At 50.6% G+C, this 22,558-nt stretch overlaps 2 protein-coding genes across 4 annotated transcripts in view; one reads left to right on the top strand and one right to left on the bottom strand.

Annotated features, from left to right (window-relative positions):
- Positions 1 to 2,648, bottom strand: part of TXNDC16 (thioredoxin domain containing 16) — a 52,612-nt gene extending 49,964 nt beyond the window's left edge. For 2 of the 3 annotated variants that reach the window (XM_067295171.1, XM_067295173.1), the window contains exon 1: positions 1,887 to 1,951. Coding sequence is in view for 1 of the 3 variants with exons in the window: in XM_067295172.1 (XP_067151273.1) it covers positions 1,887 to 1,965 (79 nt within the window). In the remaining 2 variants the exon portion in view is untranslated. Of the gene's footprint in view, positions 1 to 1,886 lie in introns of all 3 variants that reach the window. The other variant, XM_067295172.1, reaches the window with a different exon arrangement.
- A 602-nt stretch (positions 2,649 to 3,250) lies between these two features.
- On the top strand, positions 3,251 to 18,699 carry GPR137C (G protein-coupled receptor 137C). The gene is made up of 7 exons (XM_067295168.1): positions 3,251 to 3,619; positions 10,747 to 10,790; positions 11,580 to 11,808; positions 15,024 to 15,173; positions 15,742 to 15,864; positions 16,009 to 16,124; positions 16,926 to 18,699. The coding sequence occupies exons 1-7, from the start codon at positions 3,251 to 3,253 to the stop codon at positions 17,095 to 17,097; spliced, it is 1,203 nt and encodes a 400-aa protein (XP_067151269.1). The 3' UTR covers positions 17,098 to 18,699.
- Positions 18,700 to 22,558: the final 3,859 nt, after the last annotated feature.

Genomic DNA, 22,558 nt, shown 5'->3' with positions numbered 1-22,558 from the left:
TTCTTCAGGGCCACAGAAACCACCCTTGGTATCCCATTAAAGCACATCTGGACAATGCTGACTCTCCACTGACAATCCACCGATTATCTAAAGCCGTCAGCCTGCTGTCACTTCACTGACTGGGGGCTCGGTTTGTCTTATGACCTCTGAGTTTTTAATCCAACAAAAGATCATGCAACTCCAAGTCATATGCCTGACAGCCATCAATGTGTATCACAGCAACACTTTTATCACGGAATATTTAAGCTGTTTTTTTTTTTTTCCTGGGTGAGGTTATGTGTTAGTTTTACAGAATCCACTGTCTTTTAATCCAAGCTGACTAGCAACAACCTCCTTGCCTTCCTTACTGAATATTACATTATTTCACATAGATTTCATCACAGGCTCCCTTTTCCTAATAATCTTTGAAAGGGTGGCCAGTATCAGCTTTCTCCTCGTCAGCTGGCAAATCTTATTAATTCACTGAACAGTTTTGCTGGAACAGAGAGCTCATCGGCCAGCTCTTTTCAAAACTTCTGGACCCAAGTTCTCTGAACCTGCTGATTTGAATGAAGTCAAAAAGCAGCCGTTTGCCACTCTCTTGAGCTGTTACAAGGCTGAGCTGGTTCTTCACCACGTTAGAATGTGGTCACACTCACTCGCGACCATGGAACCGAAATACGTACTGATCATCGCCACCCGCCCCTTCTCCCCGGCAGCCTGTGACTGGAAGAGTCGGGTTATCCTCCCTCCCCTGCCCTGCCAGCCCCAATTAGAATGGTGCCCCCTCCTCAGGTACCGTTATGGCTTTGACCCTACATCCACAAGAAGATGCTTATACCTACACTGAAGGTACTAAAAAGCTTCCCAGTCACGCTGCCCCTGCTGGGAACCCAGAACATACCCCGTATACTGCTTCCAGAGGAAACCTAGAGCCTCGTTGCAGCAGTATTTATCCACAAACACTGATCCAATCCAGAAAACTGACAGGCCTCTTGTGCGCAGGCAGATGCACTTTTTACTAATAGCATTTTAAGGATGCTGCAGACTGCTGGGTAACCAGTCTGCTGCACAAATCAGCGCCAGGACAGCTCATGTGACTGGAAGCACATCTGGAACATTAAGTCATATGACAACAGAGCTCCTCTCCGCCCCAGTGACACTTCCCCCAGTGTCTCCCAGAGCCACTGCCGCTCCTCCAGTCTGTGACCCTGCACACCGGACACGTCTGGTTTTCAGATCCCATATCAGGCAGGCAGGAGCCCTGGGGTGGGAGAAAGGCCCTGGTGTTTGCATGGGAGGTACAGGCCTGGAATAAGCAGATGAGGATACCCACGGGGTAGGCTATCATGAGCTACAGATGCTGCATCTTGCGGCACACAGAACCTTCTGTCTTCTCAAGGATGGTCAGCAGGGATGGAAATAACATTTACAGCAAACTAAATCCTGGCCTGTTATCCAGTGTGCTATGCCCTCCTGAGCTTTTCTCTGTGATACTCCCATGTTCCCCCTCCGCAGCAGCCTTGCCCGGTCTCCTGCTGGGGACACTGGAAAGGGGCTTTCGTCCACTTCCATGCAGGTTTCACTTTCACTTTCAGGTCCCACTTCCCAGCACCCAGTAGCACCACAAAGCACCACACGGCCTTGCAGAGTCCAGCAGACAAGTCTATGGGAGGGGAAGGAAGACACACTCCAGCTCTACCCCTCTGCCCACAACAGGAGAGCAGCATTTCAATGCCAGTGCATAGCTGACAGCCCACAATGTCACCCACTGGTGCTCCCCATTTGTCCTTTGCCCCTGTCTAGCCTGTCCCTAAGGAAAATCCTTCTGGAGACCCTGGAAAGCAGCTGGCTCTGTGGATCATATTGTTGGGGAGCCTCTAATACGGCTTAGGGGTGTCACATACCTGGGTCTCTAGGGCACTGCTTCCAGCGGTGGGCTGAAGTACTCCTCTCTCGTCCCTCCTCCAAGGCTGCTGGGAGCATATCACCTGTTAAGGTCTCTTGCAGGCCCCAGTGGTCCCTCGTCGTCTGTGGCCTGGCCGTATGGCTTGTGAGACAACCTGGTCCCACACGCTGGCAGAGGGATGTCACAAATAAATCTGGCAGATCTGTGCCAGTCCGGACCTTCCAGCGATGGGATCTCCAAGCCCCTAGCCAAGCCCTCTGAGCTGCTCCTATGGCAATGGGGGTCTCTGAACTGCCCACCTGCTTGCTATGATCTCTGAGCTTTCTCTATAGCCATGAGGATCTCTACCTATACAGAAGAGCAGGTCTCCGAGCTACGTTCAGATACCCCACGACACCGGAGACCCAACCTGCAGCTGCGGCACTGTGCTTCCTCGCGCACCCCAACAGCTGCAAGAATTTCTCTTCCAGCCCTATAGCAGCAAAGACACTTGCCTTTATAGTGCCAGGACACCAGATCCTCCCCTACAGCTGCAGGGATTTCTGAGCTAGACCTATAGCAGCAAGGCCCCTAACTGTGGCCCTATAGCTGGAGGAACCCGAGATCTGCCCCTATAGACAGCGAGATGCTAGATCTGCCTCTGCAGTGGTGAGGCTCTCTGCCCCTATTGCTGTGGGGACCCCAGAACTGCCCCTATAGCTGCCGGACCCTGTCGCTGTGGGGACCCCAGAACTGCCCCTATAGCTGCCGGGACCCGGCGCTGCCGCTGCGGGGACCCCGGTGCCGCCGCGTAACGGCCGCGGCTCGCGCCCGCCCCGCGCGCCCCTGCAACGGCCGCGGCTCGCGCCCGCCCCGCGCGCCAATCAGCGGCGCGAGACCGAGCGGCGCCGCGCGCTCCCTCCCTCCGGCGCCAGGGGCGGGGGCAGGAGCGCGGGGGGCGGTGCCTCCCGCCCGCCGTCCGAGGGGGCGGGGCGGGGCCGCGAGGCGGGCGGCGGCGGCAACCCAAGAAGCAAGAGCCGGCCGGCGAGGGGGAGGGCCGTGAGTGACAGGCGGCGGCGGCCACTCCGCGCGGCGGATGGGCGCGGCGGGGGCGGGCCGGCGCGGAGCCAATGGGGAGCGCGCGCTGTCAGGAGCGAGCGCCTCAAATAATCGGGCTCAGCTGATTGTCCCCGGCAGAGAGTTGTTTGGCGGCGGGCGGGCGCGCGGCGCAGCGAGGAGGGCGGGCGCGCGCGCGCTGGCTGCCTCGCGCGAGGGGGCTCCCCTTTGTTGCATGGGGGTGTCCAGCCGGGGCTGAGGGGGAGGGGCCGGCGGGCGCGCCCTGCGCGCGGCGACCGTTGGCGGGCCGTTGCCTCCCGCTGCCCCATGAGCGCGACGGCGGCGGCGGCCCTCGCTGAGGGGGCGGCCCCGGCGCAGGGGGCCGCCGTGCCCTACGCCGTGGAGCTGGGGCTCACCGTGCTCCACACGGCTCTCTACGCCGCCCTCTTCCTCTTCGCCTACCTGCAGCTCTGGCTGCTCCTCTACTACCGGGAGCGGCGGCTGAGCTACCACACGCTCTGCCTCTTCCTCTGCCTGCTCTGGGCAGCCCTCAGGACCACCCTCTTCTCCTTCTACCTGCAGAACTCCCTGCAGGCCCTCCGCCTCCAGCAGCCCTTCGCCCACTGGCTCCTCTACTGCCTGCCCGGCTGCCTGCTCTTCTCCAGCCTCTGCCTCCTCAACCTCTATTTCGCTGAGGTAAGTTTGGGGGAGCGCCCCCCTGCAGGAGGCCGGGGCTGAAGGCTCCTCTTCCCCCCCCCCCCCCAGCCCTGTGCCCCCCTGCGAGCTCGGAGGTGTGCCCTGAAGCCGGGCTGTGGGGTGGGATGGAGCGCTGGGAGCTCGGAGGTGTGCCCCGCAGCCAGGCTCGGTGGCAGAGGGTGCTCGGAGGTGTGCCCTGAATGTCGCTTTTCGGGTGAGATGGGGAGGTTCGGAGACGTGCCCTGATTCCAGGCTTGGGGGGTGTGGGGAGGAATACCCAGAAATGTGCCCTGCCTGCAGGCTTGGGGGGTGCGGAGGTGTGCCCTGCCTCCAGGCTTGGGGCTTGGGGGATGCAGAGGTGTGACTTGAATGCAGGCTTGGGGTGGGATGGGGGATGCAGAGAGATGCCCTGAATCTGGGGGTGGGAGATGCAGAGATGTGCCCTGCCCCAGCTGGGGGCTTCCCCTTGTCAACCCCACAAGGGAAGACAGTGCCAAGGGGCCCTCTTGGAGGGGCTGCTTTGCTTATTTTTAAGTTGATTCCCCTTTTCTAAAGAGGACCAGAAAGTGGCAGCAGCAGGGGCTGCTCTGGCCTGGAGTGATGCCAACCATTACGTCACCAGCTAGAGCCTCTTCTGCTATTGTTGCTGCGCTCCCTCCTTCTCTCCATCTCTCCTCTCTGCTATGAACTGGGCTTGTTGTTCTGCAGCTTGTTGTCAGACAAAAACCCAGCGATCCCTTTTGCCTCCCCAAACAACAGCCTAGGGCTGGAGAGGTGGGCCCCTTTCTAACAAAAAGATCGCTGCTGGGACAGAGCAGAGCTGCTTGTTGTTGCTGATCTATATTGCTCTTTCTCTGGGTTTCCTTATCACTTGTGTTTTTGTGATTTCTTTTTTTTTATTCTCCTTTCTCTAGTCGTTTCACTTGTTTTTCTTTATCTATTAAAACCTTAGCTGTCTCCTCCCCTTCCTCCTCCGATTATTTTGTTTCTGCTCCAGTTTCTCATGAACAGCCCTTTGCTTGCCTGCCTTCCAGTTTGGTGACTTGTTTCATAAATAGGCAGCACTTTTCCTTCCAGCTTTGTTGTTGTTGTTCAGATTCTTTGCTCTGCAGCTCTCAGCTGTTCACCAGCCTCACAAAGGAATCGCTAACACACAGCGAAATCGCTCTGTCGCTCCGATGTGTCATTGATGGGAATTATGATTTCATTTTCCCTAGGACATCAACATTCGCATGATAATGTGAAACTTGGAGCAATTAGGCTGTTCAGCTGTTTTGGTTCTTCCCCCTCCAACATAAACACCTGGAAGCTGGGGGGAACTGCCTGGTCCAAAAGCTGTCAGTGTTAGATACACTGCCTATCAAGTGGCAGCAAAATAACAAATGCTGCATAGTGTGCGTAATCTGTCTTGCCTGTTAAAGCCTGACCTATCAATTGCTCCAACTAGTAGGTGTTTGTGTCCCTTGAAAGACAAGCTGAGGAGGGGACCCCAAGTTCTGTTGCAATGAAGTGGCTGGATTTCTGTGTTCCTCTAAGTCACGGGACTGGACAGCAGGCTTGCAGAAAAGGCTGCTTTAAAGAAGTATAAAGTAAATTCAAACTGATTTTCAGGCTTCCCTTCCTCCCACAGTATCTGTTTTGCAATAGACTCCCTGGCTGGGTATATCTTGCTTTTCTTTTTCCTCCTTGAAAATCTTGAGCCAAGGGAAATCCTGCCTGAAGAATCTGGAGTGGGAAGGGATTAAAATGACTTATGGAAATGGGTATGCATACTTAGCCAAATGTCAGGCCCTTTGTAACTGTCCTGAGGAGACTGGATGTCCAGCACTTGGTGAGAAAGCTGCACTTGTCTGTAGCTGATCTTGTGTTGTGTTGTGGAGAACTAGAGCCTCTGAGGTTTGGAGGAAGAGTGCAGCTAGATGGACTAAAAGCCTTTGCTGTTCTTCTGGCTTCCATTTCAATGAAAAACAATGCTGAGTAGTGATGTTTGATCTCCCCTGCGTGAAGAACAGTCTGATAAAACTGGCCTATCCTTTCCTTGACAGAAGGGTGCCATGTGTTGGTGGCTAACTGATAAGTCTGGCTTGGCTCTGTTCAGTGCTTTTCTTAAGCACAGGAGAAGTTGTATTCAGTGGGTTTAGGGTATAATCAAACAAGAACTGTCACTACCTGGAGGAAAAACTACTGTGGACCCACAGCAGCTTTCAGTCTAACTGAAATGGTCCAGGATCTAGAGATGATTGGTGCATTCACTGGTGTGACTTCAAGAACCTACTGTGGATGGTCCATTGATTCTTAATGCTTATGGGCCAATTGCCTGCAACCTTTAGAAGGACACTAGGCTTTTACTACTCTGGAGGTAGCATCTTGGTCTTAGATTTCCTCAGGTACAAGCATAGGTTTGTGTGCTGAAAACCTGACTAAGTTGTCTTTGTACATGGTGTCTCTTTGTGGAGATACTGGAAAAATGACATCTGCCTAATGGCAGGAAATATGGCCTGGGCTATGTTATTTGACCTGCTCTTATTTATTCTATGGAGATCCTCAGGCTATGTACAAGCTGAGGATGAAATGGTGCTGTGTGGGGGAAGAGCTTCAGGAAACAACAAATACCTGTGGAGAACTAGCATTATATTGCATGCTGTCCTGTTCTGGGAATGAAATTCAGTCTAGTGGAACTGCTTATCATTCCTTCTTTCTGTGGGGAGAGGCTGTCCTGTTTCTTTTCCCTTCTTGACCCAGGAGATTCCTAGGGGGACATGGATGCCTAACAAAATGCATGTGGGATGCTTATTTGGTGAAGATAGTTTCTTCTGTCACTGCCTTATTTCTACCTGGAACATCAGGAGGTGTAATGCCTTCTGGTAGGGAGCATTTCTTCCTCTACTTTTACTAAGAGTCTTCCAGTACCTCCTTCTCCAGGTCATTACCAGGAATGCAATGTCCATGACTGCAGCCACAGCAACCTCCATCTTGACTCTCTTAAAGACCTTCTCGAGCATTCTGCACTCTTGTCTCACTTGAGGGTGAGCAACTGTGTGCAGCAATGAGTAAGGCCTTCTGATGGGCTGCTCTGTCAGACTGGTGTGGCCATAACCCTTAACCTGTCTGGGTTTCTTTAAGTGCTCCATCTGATTAGATGACATCAGACTCTTTCATCCTTTGTTCTAATTGCACTGGAGCAGACATGCCTGGAAACAGCATCCAGCCTGGGAGCTGTTTGTCCTTGCTGTCCTGCTTCCAAGGGTGCAGGCTTCCTGTCCTCTCAGGTGAAGAGCTTGAAAAGCCTCCATCAGCCCTTGCGCTCTTCCACCTTCTTCATCTAGTGGACACCTAGTATATGCCATGTCCATGCTAGTACCATGGCCTCAGAGGGACAGCTGGCAAGGGGTCACTTAACCCTGTTCTGTTCTGTAGTCAGTGAGTCCCATGTGCCCCAGAGTTCCCAGATGAACAGATGGCTGTGGCAGCAACAAGCTGTTCTAGGAAACTGGGGTGCATGCCAGTTGCACCCTGTGTTTGTGATGACGTAGGATGATCCCAGCATTAGTGGGGCTGATGAGAGATCCTCCTCACAGATGGCTCCTGACTTTTTCTCTAAGGGGTGGGGGAAAACTGAAATACTGGTGTATAGTCCTGAAACTGCCTGTGTTGTGCTCTGATGCCTTGTGCTGAGTTACTTTGGTGAGAGAAGGGATCCATTTTGATGTTCTTGCAACTGTGTGCTGTGCTTATGTCAAGTGAGACTGCAGGCAGAACATGGCTATCTGCCTTGTATCTGCAGAGACTGAACTCAACTTCTTTTGGGGACAAAAGACTTCTGTCCCACCAGGGAAACAGTGACTGAAAGGTGTTAGCTATGCAAAAAGAAGACAGGGACTATGCTTAGAGGTTCTCTGGGGGTTTTTGATTCTCCTGGATCTTCTAGGTCTTGGGTATGAATGGTTATACCCATCAAGCTGAAGTGCTACCTGGAGCTCAGCATTGGGAGGACTAGAGACCTGACTTGTACAGGTACTAAAACTGATCCTTAGAGCCATCTCTGAGCTATAGGTGTCTTTTTGTCATCTTTTCTTACCGGCTGTGACATCTCCCAGTACACCTTCTGAGGATGAGTGATTCTTAGCTAATGCTCTGGAACATACCCTTAGCAAGTTCACTTTCTGGGGTCAGTGATGTGAGCAAAGAACTTGCTTCTGTAAAATATCTACTTTTGTCACAACACAAAAGCCTCCAGCATCATAGTGAGCCTCCAGGTCTGTAGCTATTCTCAGTCTAGCTTTCTTTCCAAGTCTGCTGCTGATAAGTGCTCAGAGGACTCATGTCTCCAGAAGGATAGCTGCTGAGTATTGCTTAACTGTCATAAAAGGTTTGCTTAGAGGTAAAAATACTTAGTTCTGTTGCTCTGGATTAGCAGCGACCTCTCTTTACTTTCAGCAAGCAACTGCATATCATCTGGGGCTGACCACCCAGCTGAATCGAAGGAACTGCTCAGTTTACCAGGTTTACTACTAGCAACTTAGTGACTACTAGCAACTTAGTGCAATGCACCTGCTTGGGGCAGGGGTCTGGATTTCCTATTTCTATAAAGGACAGAACTGCTCCAAGCTCTCCACACTGGCTTCTTCAGAGCAGAGAGTCCTCTACATCAGCTGTCTTTGGGCTTGGAATGCAGTAGATAGGCGAGTGCTGAAAGCCTTGCAGTATTGCACCTTTGAGTTCTTACTGGTGAGACAATGTGAACACTACCTGTGTCACCTACTGACCCAGCCTCTGAAGGAAAAAAAACTGACCTTCAGTGAGTTAGGTGCCAGTAACCAAGATGAAACCCTAAACTGAGTAGTGAGCCCACTCTCTTCCTGAAGTTACAGGACTAAATATCTGGGGACTAGTAAAAGCCCACAGCTGGTGCCATGGTCTCCCTCTGCTTTTCATAGCAACAGTTTGAACATAGGGTGCAACAGTGATCTGAGACCTAACTCTGAGACAGCTTTATGTACTTTAGTACCCAGAGCTTGGGGTCATGGGGGGAGTTTTTTGGCAGTCCATCTCGCATAGGACTACTGCAGCTGCTGAAGCCAGTGTCTTCTGTTAGCCCGTGGCCTTTCCCTGCTCAGCTGAGAGGATTGTTCTCACTCAGGGCTATTAGTTGCAGTACAACATACCAGGGACTTTCAGCTTGCACTGCACTTAGGAGGCTGCAGTTGTACTGACTGGATTGCTCTTCTGGGAGTCAGCAGCAGCGCAAACATCTCAAATGTGTTGCATAACTGGGTGCTGAACCAAGAGGTTTCCTAGCTGGCTGTCTTTGGTGTCTGCTTTAATATTCCCAAAGCACTTGAGACTTGAATATAGCCTGTGGGCAGATGTGTGGGGGAGAGGACAAATAATACTCTGAAGTGTGACCAAACTCTCCTTCCTATGTGCCAGTTTCATTTAACTCAGATGAACTTTGGGGCTCAGTGTGGATTATGCCACTTTTTTCCCCCCCCCTGTACTACTTCTGGCTAGTATAGGTTAGGACAACAGGTTAGAGGGCTTGTGAGACTGCTTCTGGGGCATGGGGGACTGGATGGCTCCCTCTGCCTAGGTACCATGTCTTGTTCCCTGCTCTGAAGTGTTCTTTCAGTTCTTGCCTCAAACTGAGGAAGAAGACCCAGACAGAACTGGTTGTAGGAACGGAGTTGCTGAAGCTGTCTAAGGTCTGATACCTGGCATGAGGACTTTCAAGTGCTTGAAACTTTTATAATGGATCAGGCAATCCTTCAAATCTTGAAGTGTCTCTGGAAATCTTGCTGGCAGGAGCCTGATTTCTGAAGCCTCAGCGTACCATTGCTACCTCAGTGCTGACTGGAAGGTAGGAGCCGAGAGATCCTGTCAGAGGAAGAAAAGCTGACCAAGAGTGCCTCGTAAGAGATGAGTGAGCCTTCATTGCAGCCACGGTCTGGAAGCTGACAAGGCTGACTTCTTGAAGGAGTAGTGAAACCGAACCTTTGCAGTGATCAGACAGTGACTCTGAACTGACCCCCTCCCCCCAAGTGCATGTCTGCTGGATCTGACTAGTTGGCTGTCTCTACCTTTTCCTAAGTTCCTTCAAAGTCTCTGGACTCAGAACATAAGTTTTGTCCAAGACTGAATGTTAGGATTTCTGTGCTCCTGTATGAGCTGTGACTTGGGAGTATGTCCACCCCTTCCTAATCTAGCTATAGTTCTTCATACTAGGAGTATTGCCCCTGTACACTTCAGCAAGAGCCACCCTCCAGCCCAAAGGAACAGAGGCTTGTTTATACTACAGTGTGAGGAGGGGCTTGTGAGCCTTTGCTTTGAAGCACCTGTCCTTCCTATGCAACTGTTCAGCTTGAGTCTCCTAACACCTTGTGTGGTGAGGAGATTCACAGGACCCTGATCCACTGTTGGACAAAGCAGGTCTTGCTTTGAAGAGTGAAATGATCTATGAATGACTCTGTCATCTAGTGCATTAGTCTGCCAAGTGTGCCACACAACTTGATAGGCCTCTGGAGGGCTTCCTTCCATCTTGGAGTCATTTCTGAGGTGTGTTTGGCTTACAGACATCTAAAGGGTGGAAGAACCAAGAAGTCCAAATGCTTGTTATTATCCACAGATTTTAGTAAGCTTATAGTGGACTGCAGGTCCAAAATCCAATACTAGAGGGCTATTTTAGATCAGCTCTTTGTCTCACTGAAGTATAGCAACTGAAGCAGTCTCCTCTAAAAGAGAAATTCTGCTTGACTGAGGTCTTAAAATATGCAGTACAAAGAACATTTGGCGAAGTAAACATAGCTTTGAATGCTCTTAGTGACTACTGAGTGCTAAACTTGGCTCTTTTCTTGAAGTCCTTAGGTGCAGTGGTTTAAAAACCTTGTCACATATGGGATATTACCAATGTTCTTTCCTATTGAACACCTACATTCAAACTTGGCTCTTTCAGAAAAAGGTACCAGTGTTCCTTGCAAGTGGGTCAAATGTAAGATTTGGTGTTAATAGATGATCTGTAGTCCTTCAAGTTGCCCAGCTAGATGCTGGCTCTCCTGTTGTATGCCTCTTTCCTAAGCTTACAGGAGAACTGTAGGTCACTCTAAGTAATGCCATGCAAACTTTTCCCCTAGGTCATATTCAAAGTGAAATGTGCAGCTGAATTCAACAAGTACAAGTAAGTGACACTCTTCTAACCTTACCTTCTAAGGCCTTTTAAGGTGGATTAATGTTCTAGCGTTAGGAATGGGAGTTCCAGACCCCAAAGACTGATTAGAGCTTATGTCATAGCTGTGCTCTGACAAAGGATCAGTGCCATGCCTTGGAGCAGGACTGGGAGCTGGGGAAGTGGGTCAAGGATACAAAGGAAGCAAATGCATGTCTCTGTACATGTCATGAGCAATCCAGTACTGATGCTGACAGTGAAGTAGATGAACTCTCAAGGTCCTTCTGAGCTGTCCCACCTCCAGCAAAAATCTGCTGGATAAGGTTTTGAGCAATAGGTGGAATTTGTGTGTGTGGCCCAAATGTTCCCTAGCCATTTCCAGGGAAACCCATAACGGAAAATGTAAGCTCCAGTGGCTTTCAATAAAGAAGTTGCAGTGGTGTGATGACTCATGGCTTATTGACTGAAGTTAATGCAGAGCTAGAGCAGCACTTAAAATCTGCAAGATAAGAACCTGACTGTCAGAAGATGAGTCCTGTAACTCATGACTACTTAACACAGCTCATGCTAAATGAGAGCAGCTTAAATAGAAATACACAGTAGGCTTGGGCTGCCAGCACAACCACTGAAACTTGCCAGAATACCTGATCTTCATAGCGAGTAGAGCTCTGGACATGCTGGGAGGTCATCCTGCCTGATGAGACAGGAGGGTGGTGGAGAATGACTCCAGCATTGTCTGCATAAACTGATGTGAACTCCTTTTTTTTTTTTTTTTTTTTTCCTTGCCTACCTTTTCTCCAGGGTCCTGTTGTACCTGGGCTCTGTATTTACCAGCCTCCTTTTCCTAGTTGTGAACTTAACTTGTGCAATGCTAATTGATGGGGAGGTCCCAGAGAACCAGCTGAGATGGACAGTCCTTGCCCGTGCCCTAGTCAATGATAGCCTCTTCATCCTCTGTGCCATCTCATTGGCTTGCTGCATGTGCAAACTGGGAAAAATGTCTTCAGCAAATGTCTACCTCGAGTCTAAGGTAGGTAAACGCCTTGTAAACTGTACTGGAACTGTGCAACTGTCAGCTGGATTCTCAATGGGATCTGTGTGTGCTTAGTCAGGGCCACACCGACTGCCACAGGAGCTGCTCTTGCTCAAATACTCCTTGCAACATGGAGGTGACAACTCTTACTTCTCTCTATAGATGGTATATGCTGCTGCTGTAGAAATGAGGTGGCACTGCTGTGGCTTCTATATGCTAGAGGATAGTGCTGGTTGCAGCTTTGCTGATGCAACAGCAAATAGACTTGGGAGCTGCTTATGCTTTTCTTCATGTTTAGAAGTTTAAGGTTTGGCTGGTGGAGAGGCTGCTTTAAGGAGCAAGAGATGTAGTTTCCACCACTTATTGTTAAGCGTGGTAAGGTATGCAGGGTACTGATAGCTCTGACAAATGTCTAACACAGTCCTCTGCAAAGTGGATCCACCAGCAGTCTAGCTTTGGCTACCTGGCTTGCTTGAGCCAGAGACAGTACTGACCTGTACTGCTTGAGATGAGCATCTTGGGGGCAGGTCCTACAGCAGCTTCCCATCCCATTCCAAGGCTGGAGGATGGGTGAGGGTCTGAACATTCCCAGCTCCCTTCTCCAGCAGGTTTTAAAGTGGCTGAGCCATCAACAGCCTCATCTTGGCATGACAGTAGGCTGCAACTAAGTGTGCACCCGAGCTGTTCTCACTCCCTCTAGGAAGCCATATCATTCCTGTCAAAAGCGATGATTCCAAGGTGGAGACCTGGTCTGGTGAGAAGGGCAGACTGCAGTCTCTTGATCAGCCTGGAAGTATCTCTAGAATAACTTCAGCACCTGATGAATGTAGTCAGGCTTAGGGAAGTCAGCTGCCTGGCTCTGATACTTTTGATCTAGTGCCTTTTCCCAACAGTGCAGCTTCTCACCTTGCATGCGCTGAACCCTCTCTTTCCAGCTGTCAGAAGTTCAGGAGTCTGGTCTCCTATGGAGACCCTCTCTCCAGTGTGTCTTGAAAAAGGTGACTCCAGTATGAGCTTAGAGGACTGTCCCTGCCTGGCTCAGGCAAGAGGCTGCAAAGCATCCTGAAGGCTGTTGGATGCTTCCTTCTCCCTCAGGAAGGGGATGAGGAGGGTGACAGGCTGTCTTGCAGCAGAGACTGCTACAAAGAGGCTCTGGATCCAAACTACTGTCTCTCACTGGCTGGAGGCATCTCCTTGCTCATTAGCAGGTCATCTGTAGGACCACTCAAAGTGGCTGCAGTCTACTGCCCCTTGCCTTAAAGGGGGCAGCTGGCACGGGCTGGGGTTGAGTGAAAGCTGAGGGGCTGCCAGAGCTATGCTATCAGGGTTGAAGCTGAGGGTTTGTGTAGAAGTCTGGCCCTCTTAGGAAGCAGAGGGCATCTGCAGTTGCCAAGAATCTGGGGAGTGTGGGCTGTAGGCAGCCAGGGCTGGATGCCCAGCTGGCTCCTGTGACAACTGTCCACAGAAACTACAGATTGCAGTAGGGTGATCTGAAGTGAGCCAGAAGCTGTTCAGATCTCTGCTTACATGGGACAGATCTTCAGCTGTAACTGGCTCTGGACCTATCAAGTTCACTCAGCAGTGATTTACTGATGCAGTGACTTCCTCTAGTCATGTGCCTGAGGCTGCCTTTAGGGCCTTGCTCTTGTGTAACATGTGCTAGAGAAGAGGGTTCTTCCCCCGAGTGCTCAACCTGACTGTCTGGTAAAGGTCTCTTGCATTCAACTGATGTCTCCCTTCCCTGCCTTGGAGGCATCCTCTGACTTAAAGCACTGTGGAGGAGCTGCAAAAATAGGTGGGGATGAGCAGAAGTGTTAAACAAATGTCTGAAAAGGTTGCCCTGTCTGCTGAACTCCAGCTGTGAACCTGGTGACTCTCAAAGCAACATTGCAAAGCTGGAGGGAGGGCCAGTAAGACTGCTACTTTCACCACTGAATGTGGGAAGGTTTTAGAGCCACTTGAGAAGCAGGCTCTGCTGTTGGGCTGCTACCAGATCCTATGCTGTGGTCATTGCCTGCTGGAGGCTATTGGTTCACTAGCCTTTTCTGCTTCTAATTCTGCTGCCCTGAATACCAAGGACTCAGCTGACAGCACTAGAGCAGGCTGTGGTGTTGTGCTTCAGTGGTGTCACAGGGACTTGTGCATTTTCAAGCTGACTCTGCCAAGACTGTTCTTGAGCTGGTTCTCCAAAACTAGGAAAATGGAGCTAGCATATCCATAGTTCGGATGTGGAATAGGTGAATGAGGTGAGGTTCTTGAGCAGATTATCTATTTAAATATGAAGCAAAGTCACTGTATCTTGCTTAGATTTATTTGTTTGCCTCTTAATGGTTTCCACCTTGCAGTGACTTTGTGCCTACCAATAGCTGCTAAACAGCTTTGCAGGTGTATTCAGCAAAGAAATAACACTCCTTGAATATCTGCAAGTATCTCTGTGAAGCTCCCATTCCTGTCGCTAGTTCTGCAGGAGATGTACATTGATGTTGGGGTACCTCATGGGCAGCTGTCCCTCTGACAGGCTTGCTTCTAGGATGTGGTGGAGAAAGGTCTTCACCAGCATAAGACAGCTAGCAGAAGGCAGAAGTCCCTCTACATCCAGTGACCCCATAACATGTTGCTCTATGTACAACAAAGCCTGCCTTGTCCCACAGCAGCACTGGAGTTCTGATATCAGGTGGTCCTCCCTTTTCTCAAAGCTGTCACCCCAGATAGCTAGGCTTCTTTTCTAGACATAGGCTGTGTTCAGCCTCTGGGGTGCTCAGCTTCTGCAGGGTGAATGAGCTATGTGGGCATCACTGCTATAATCTTATGCTTGGTCAGGGTGTAGAAACAGCAGGATGACTTTCTTAATGGCTGTTGTTTGGTCTTCTAGAGGCCACCACAGAAAGGCAGTGGGTGAGTGGCATCTCTCTGGACCACCAGTTTGAAGCTGACTGCCGAAATAACTTTGCTAGGTATAGTCTATCCGTGAGATCCTGAGAATGACTCTCTCCTGCCTTGAGTCTTTCCTGCTCTCAGGCAGACACTGGCTGCATAGCTCTGCTACTGCAATGAACTCATCACATAAGGAAGCTCTTAACCAGCTCTGAATATTTTAGCAACAATATGCAAAAGTTCTAGGTCAGTCTTGTCTGCAGAGCTTCTCATGATTTTGGAAAAAAAAAAACTCTGTAGTAAGATCTGCATTAAAACTGTTTTTCTTTCTGTTCTAGGGAACATCTGTCTGCCAGGCTATTCTTGTGGGATCTGTAGTTGCTCTTCTGTACTCCTCAAGGGCTTGCTATAACCTGGTAGCTGTGGCCATATCTCCAGACAGTGTTCCTGGTCCTTTTAACTATGGCTGGGACAACCTTTCAGACAAGGTAAGTGTCTGTGTGTGGCCTCCAATCCAGAGCTAGTAATGAGGTGAGAGGGGGTTACTCTACTCTCCTGTGAGAGCATGTGTAGGGGAAAGAAGGTTATATGAGGTGTTGGTTTCTCTGTATCCCCAAGTGAGCTGGGCTTCTGCCTTCAAAAGCCCTGTTTGTTCTCTCCACCAGAGCAAGCCTGAATCTTCCTCAATCTGGCTGCTTTTTCAGGAGGGATTCCCTGTTGTGCTCTTAAATTTTAGAGCCTGCCAGCTCTTTTACTGGGGGAGAGGAGAAACAAGTCAACTAGAGCAGAAAAGCAACACTTAAAAAGGCATGGCTGTGTGCAAGGGAGAGCCCTTGGGGTGGGGAGGGAGCTTGCAGTACCTGGTAGCACACTGAAGAACTACTGTTCCTCCCTGGAAACAGTAGGAGCCAGATAAGGGTCACTATGCTGGCTTGGATTCCTACCTTCATAAGGATTTCTCTGCCTTCCTAGTTCTCCTGTGCTGTGTCAATGTTCAGCTTCTGGAGCTTTGCTGATGGCTAGGGGTGTTCAGAGACTTCTAACTTCTGTCCGCAGGTGCGTGTGGAAGTGAGCAGTGAAGAATATGTGGTGTTTGGAGTGGTCCTCTTCCTCTGGGAGCTGGTGCCAACGACTTTTGTGGTGCTGTTCTTCCGGGCTCAGAGACTGAGTCAGAACTTGGTAGGCCTGAGCAAGCTGCTGTAGCTTGAATATCCCTGTGCACGGAGGAGCTCAAAGGTGTCTGGGGTGGGGGATGGGGGGTAAACCCTTAGGAAGGCAACTAGAAATGCCTTGCTACTGGCCTAACTCCTTTCTCTTTAATAGACTCCAGCAGGAATGGTCAATAGTCATAGTTACAGCTCCAGAGCCTACTTCTTTGACAATCCAAGGCGCTATGACAGCGATGATGACTTGTCACGGCTTGGGGCCAGAGAAGGCAGGTAAGCATTGTCCTGGGCATGTGAAAACACAGGGACTGTTCTGCTGTCCTTTGTGGAAGCAACAGAGTTCTTGACTTCTGATCTCAAGAAAAATCTTGGCATAAAAGTCAGCTTGGGCAAGGTGGATGGGGCAAGGAACCTTCTGACTGAGCTTGGTTTTGCTCCCTAGCTCACACAGGGCTATTTTTATTAGATAAAAATGACCAGCTCTGAGAAGTAGATATCATGCTGGGTCTTCACAGGTAGAAGTACACAGTGGCTGCGGACATGAGGCCTCATCTGGGAAGGTTGATCTTGCTAGGTTCCTTCCTTAGCTGGTGAGGGGAGAGAGGCTCTTAAAATGGCCTCCAGAGGAGTCTCTCCACTGGTAAAGCAAAACAGTGAGGTGAAGTCCCAGGAGGTCTGGGAGGACATGTCCCCTGGAAGCTGTCTGGGACAAAGCTCTGCGGAAACACTGGGATGGGGGAGAATGGGCTGGTGTCCTCAGCTAAACTGTAAGGGAAGTTTGGCGGCCCTGTCTTTCACTTGCTGCTCAGGGATCTGAGCTCCTTGTGCCCTGGGGCTTTAGTGAGGAGTTGAAGGCTCTGGCTGTTCTTGACCAATTTTGCAAGGCCTTGTACACCTTGCACCTGTTTCTCCAAAGCCGGCTTCCTTGGAAACATGATATCTGGATGTCATAAATCAGAACCTGCTTCTGCAGACTTAGATGCCCTGCTTATCTGTGCAGACTAGCAGCAGTCTCCAAACTAAGAAACTGTCCATCTCTAAGAGTCCATGTTTGGTTTTTGTCTCTCTTCCCAGCTTGGCCACCCCTCAGTGCTCTGGCTGCTATGGGTCCCTGGCTGGGAACGACAGCTACACGGTGGGTCCCCATCTCAGCGGAACTACTGCAGACAGTGCCCCCTTGCTCTTTGCTGCAGGCGGCTCGGAGTTGAATAGTCACCATAGCTCATGCCCTGCTCCACAGAACTGAAGAGGCTGGAAGGGCCCTTTCCTCCCCGAAGTGGCATTCATGTATAGGACTGTAATCTGGTTTTCTCTTTTCCTCTTCCCTGAAGCATTTAACTCATCGACACAAACATTCCACTACCTGCTGCGGCCGTAAGCAGGACTGAACCTATGGCTGCAGGCAGTAAGAGAACTGTGACTTTAAGGTACCATGTAGCAAAGTGAAGCTGAACTTTCTGGAAGCTTTTTCTTGGTCTGGTCTTCAAGTTGTTGGCAGCTAAATGCACCAGAGCTTCCTCACTAGAAAAGAAACATCAAATGCATATTTGCACTTTTATCTGCACACTTGGAAGGAATGAATCTTGCTCAGACTGTGCTTGGTCTGAGACTGTTCTAGTTACTCTTTTAATTGCACATCCATAGCTGGGAGAGGCACTGTCTTCCTGCAAAGATTGGAGCTTCTAGACATATTCCATGAAGTACTCTGCATCCTGACTCACTTGGGAGTGTGACGCTCTGTGTTAACTGAGTGCGTTATGCGCAGGGACTCCTGCAACCAATGTTAAAGCGTACTGTGCCATATTCACACCCTGCAGGGCTGATGCTGCTGGGCTGAGTGTGGTCTTGCTCTGACTGCTGGTCCTTGTTTCACCTGATTGCTAAACTACCCTGCTGAGGAGTGTGGGTTCAAAGCTAAGCTCAAAGCATACCCATGGCAAAGGCCTGTAACAGCTGAGACTGAGTGCTCCTGCTGGCATTAAGACCACTAAATTGTAACCAACCCACTAGATCATGGCAAAGGAAGAAGGCTGGCTGGGACTGTAGCTGCTGTCAAGCGTATGGGGGGGGAGTGTTAAGATTTTGTAGGCTGGCTTCTTCCAGGAAGGCTTAGGGATGGGGCTGGCTCAGTGTGAGTGTGTATGTAGGAACATATTTGGCCAAAGTGCATGTAAAACTCTGACTGCTCTAACTAATGGGTTGTGAGAGCTGTCCTGTTCCCTCCTCTTCACCCATGCCCCACCCCCCAGTATTAAATTGCATTTAGCAGATAACCAAGCTTTTTAACCTGAGCAAATGTGAATCAACAGGGTCCCCACTGAGGTGGAGGAAGGCTCTGCTTGTGGAGACAGCATGTGCTGTGTAAGGGAAAGGGGGAAGCTACAGGAAAAAATGGTCCCTGGGGTCTGCTCCCCTTCCTCATCTCCATGGCTGTCCCCTCCCATGCCACTGAGCAGGCCACAGGACCTGGGCTGGAGTCCTACCACAGTAGCTGTGTCAGCAGTGCTTAATGGTGTACACAGGGTTTAAATATGCTGGGTCACAGTTTGGGAGGATGTTGATTCCAGAGTCATTTTCCATTTCTCTTAAACTTGCCTGTTTTGGCTAGTTAAGACCTGGCCCATAGCTGCGTAGGCTCTTGGAGACTAGACTCTGCATTTAAGACTTCACGTTACTCGTGGCTTGTCTCTGTATGAGTCCTATGTGAGCATGAGCAAAGCAGCTTTGGACACATGCTTGGATGGAGTCACTGGTCCAGGGAGGACAGCTACTCTGTCTCTGACCTCTTAGGGAAAACTTGAACTGGAACTGCTTAACCTTCCTGGAGCTGCTCCTGCTGTTCAAACAAGCAAGTCTAACACTGAAAGCTTGAATTCAGATCCTCCTGGGGCAAGGACTCGACTGTGTATGGAGTGGTACTATGCTGGCCTGGCTTTGTGGGTTAGGGGTGCCGGGGCTGGGCGCTGGAGGGACTTTGAGGCAGCCTCAGTGTCTACAGCTGCATGTGAGAGAACCTGCAAGTGCTGGGACAGCTCTGACCTTTTCTCACTTGCTGTGTGCTCACTGTTTCCTGCTCAATGTATTAGCCACCTTGCTTCTACTGAGCTAGATGTCACTTGTCACACTGAGAACACCATGTCCCTCTGTCTGATTCCCCCGGTCCTGGGCAGTGCTGGCTCGTGAGCCTGTACGTGCTAACCCGCTTCACTCTCGCCGCCCCAAAAAAGGAGCGACTTCTGCTTCTGTTTAGAGAAGGCTCTGAGACAATGACTTTCAACACGTCCCTCTTGCTCTCGTACGTGAACCAGAGAGCTCCACCATGACTGCTGTGGCTTTCCTGGCTGCTCTATTTTACATGTTGTAAGAGACCTGTTCTCTTGCCTTGGTTGGGATACGGAAACGGGTTGCTCCATCTCAATCACTGCTTGACTTATGGCAAAGCTAACGAAGGACCTGGACTCCATGCATTGCCCTTCTCCCATAAGTCACCAAAGACAGTAAGTGACGCTAGTGGCCCCTGTTCTTGCTTAAATTCCAAAGCACTAGGAGCACTTTAAGTTTTTCTCGGAGGGAAGGGAGTGTGGTGCAAAAAATAAAAAAATTAAAAATTAAAGGGCTACAGGCTCATTGTTCATATTGCACTGAAGCACATAACAACAACATGATCTTCCTGGCATTAGGATCACAGGTCGGGGCAGTGAGTCTCGTTGCTAAGTGTACTCATGAGTGACTGGCAAAGTGTTTTGGTTTTATTCATTTGTACGGATGGCCGTTAATTTCAAAACTCTGACAGCTCGTGTTGGAGCTGGTCTTGTGTTTTACTGAAGTAATTTATAGCTGAAAAGTACAATGACTTTTTTAATGCATAGTTGCCTTTCATTAAACCTTCTTTTTTTGGTATGGTTTAACAGTGTTTTGGCTTTGCAGTCAGGCAGCAGCTGGCTGCAACAGGAAGCTGTGGCCAATGAATGTACCTATTTGTTCTTCACTAAACTGTAACCAAGCACTACTATGTTGAAATAAAAAAAAAAAAAGTTTCTGTGCTACTTTTGGAGGCCCGTCTGAGTTTTGCTCTCGGTGTGACTCAACCCCGCCAGCTCTAGCCTTGGTACCGCAGTCCCTCTTCCTTGTCCCTGGCTGGGGGCTTGGTTGGCTATGCCAGCACAGGATACCTGGACAATCTGACTGCTCTGCAGAGACCTGCCCGGTAACTCGTTAAAACTGCTTCTTGACAGGATCCAAGAGCTGACCTGGATGTGGTTGAGCTTGTTCCTAGCCAGCAACTGGCTGCCATGAACCAGAATGCTGTGGTTGGTGCTAGTGGGACTGCAGCATCCTTGCGAATACCTGTCTGAGCTTAAATCTGCGGTAGAAAGCCCAGAGATGGTTTTTGCAACGGTGGCCTGCAGCTCCCCTTTACAGCTGTGGTTTTCTGGGGCTTGGCTGGAGGGCAGAGAGGGCAGAACAACTTTCCTTCTGTCTGCCTTCACACTGCCTGCTTTATGTCCTGCTGTTTTTCTGGGCTCTGTGGCCCAGAGGGAGGTGGTGCTGCCTCTGGGTCCAGCTCATGTGGTCCTCCCTCTACTTTGCTCATTTCTCCTGCTTCCGCACACCCAGCTCGCAGGGCACGTAGGGAGCCGTGTCTCAGTTTGGGCTGTTCTGGGTTCCCATCCCAGCGCGATGTGAAACAGGGCTCTGCCTCCGTGTCACATCGCACAAACTGTTGGTGTTTTTGCCTTGGGCTCTTGCTATAGTCCCTTTCTCAAGCTCTGCTCTTTAACTGGTATCTACTCAGCACCCTCTGTGTCACCGAGTTGTGCAGGAGGTGACATTCCCCAGTTTGAGTAACTCAGTGTTTCCTGTATTTCCTTGCAATACTGGCACAGGTTTATCAGCGTGGCCTTGAGCTTGCTGCAAACACAGACCTGGCTTAGCTGGAGCGCATGCTGTCTTTATGTACAGCAGTACCTGCCTCCGCGCTGCGTTTTGGAGGCTTTGGGGTGAAAAATAGCATTGTTGACGGGGCTGCTACGCTCTCTTGCTGCACAGGGCTGGGCTGCGGTTGTTGTGCTCTCCGGTAGCTTTGAGCATGTGCGATCTTGTCCTTTGCCCCTGTTGTGAAGGCCGATGGTGTAATCAGGGCTGGCTCCGGGCCTGCAGGACCAAACTGGCAGCAGGGCCGGGATGTCTCGCCCCTTATTTTGCTAGAGCTAAATGGGCAGCTGCTGCTGCGGGGGGGGGAAGGAGGCTGTGCCTGACATGGGGAGGGAGGGGATGGGGCCTCTGCTTTGTCACAGCAGCTCTCTGTCCTACTTCCCCAGCTTCTTGTCCTTGGAGCGGCAAAATTCAACTTCGCTTGAGCCACTGAGCAGCTTTGAGCTGCCTCTGAGGAGCAGCAGCCACGCGTCGGGTATGTCCTTTCCCTTTTTAGCCCTGACTGGATACCGGCATGGGACAAGCAGCTCCCAAAGGAGGGCAAATGGGTTTAACAGGCTGAGGAGGGGGCAGGAAGGCCAAAGGGTCCCAGCACTTGCTGCATGGGAGAGGCCATAATTCAGGTCAGTAAGGCATCTGCTACCCACTTAACAGTCAGGTGAGGGTGGCCGAGATGAGGCCAGCTTCTGGCTCCCCTTGCCCTAAATAAGGAGATGGAGGTGGGTGTCTTCACATGTAAGATAGAAGCAGAGCAAAAAAAAACCCCACCCTGTTTTCTTGTATCTCAGGTTCCCTGTAGCAAACCAGGGAAGAGATGGCTTTGCTTGCTCTGCAGTTGCCTCACCTGTGTACCCACCTTCTTGTTCCCTTACGAGAACTCATCTTCCATCAGGAAAAGCACAGCACTCAGCTAGTTATTACTACCTCTGTGCTCTTCTGCCCTCCTCTTTACCAGAGCTGCCACCACCCTCCTTCCAGAGCTTATGCTGCTGCACCCTCCCTTCAGGAGCTCCCTACCACATCAGTCCCTTCCCCTCACTCCTTTGCTGTCACCGCTCTAAACTATGCAGCAAAAGCAGGGAATAAAGTTCAAAAAAGTGGCTTTAGCCACTGCCCCCTGCCAGAGAAGAGGCCAAATGCCTGGCAGGGACGTGTAGCTGCCCTGCTGCTCAGCCTCCCTTCACAGCGCCAGGCACTACCTGCCCTGCTCCCTCATCCAAGCGCTCTTCCCCTGCCCTGTGGAAAAGCAGAGTTTAACAGCAGAGCCTAGGGGCTGCTCTTATGAGAGCACAACACACAACGCGTTTGCCCTGCCAGAACTGCTTAAGAGTTACCACTTATCCGTGGTGGGCAGAGTGACCTCCTGGCTGTTCTGTAAGGTACAGCAAATGTTACTAGAACCCAGGTGCCCTGACCACTCCCCACCAGGCAGCAGAAGGGTCAATTTTGTTGTTCCTAGAGCATTTTACCTAAGACAAAAGGCACTAGAGTGCTGCTCCATGGTTCATCTTCAGTTGCCTTCAACAATGAAGGATGTTCCTTGCTCTCCCTGCAGCACTAGCCTGAACTGTCAGCTCAGCTGAGGAACGTGCAGAACAGTGTGGGATGCAAACCCGCAGACCAAACCTGTTGCGTTGACTCATGGTGCTCTGTCCAAGACAATGGTTATTCTGGGGAATGGGGAAACTCCGTCAGGCCAGTGGTAACCTGGAGGAAATTTAAACTCCAGGCATGAGTCAAGGCACACTAATAACAAACTTCAGGGCTAGGGA

This window comes from Apteryx mantelli, chromosome 4, assembly GCF_036417845.1.
Source record: "Apteryx mantelli isolate bAptMan1 chromosome 4, bAptMan1.hap1, whole genome shotgun sequence".
Lineage (NCBI taxonomy): Eukaryota > Metazoa > Chordata > Aves > Apterygiformes > Apterygidae > Apteryx > Apteryx mantelli.
The sequence above is the reverse complement of the archived record's forward strand: the minus strand, read 5'-3'. Positions and strand labels throughout refer to the sequence as shown.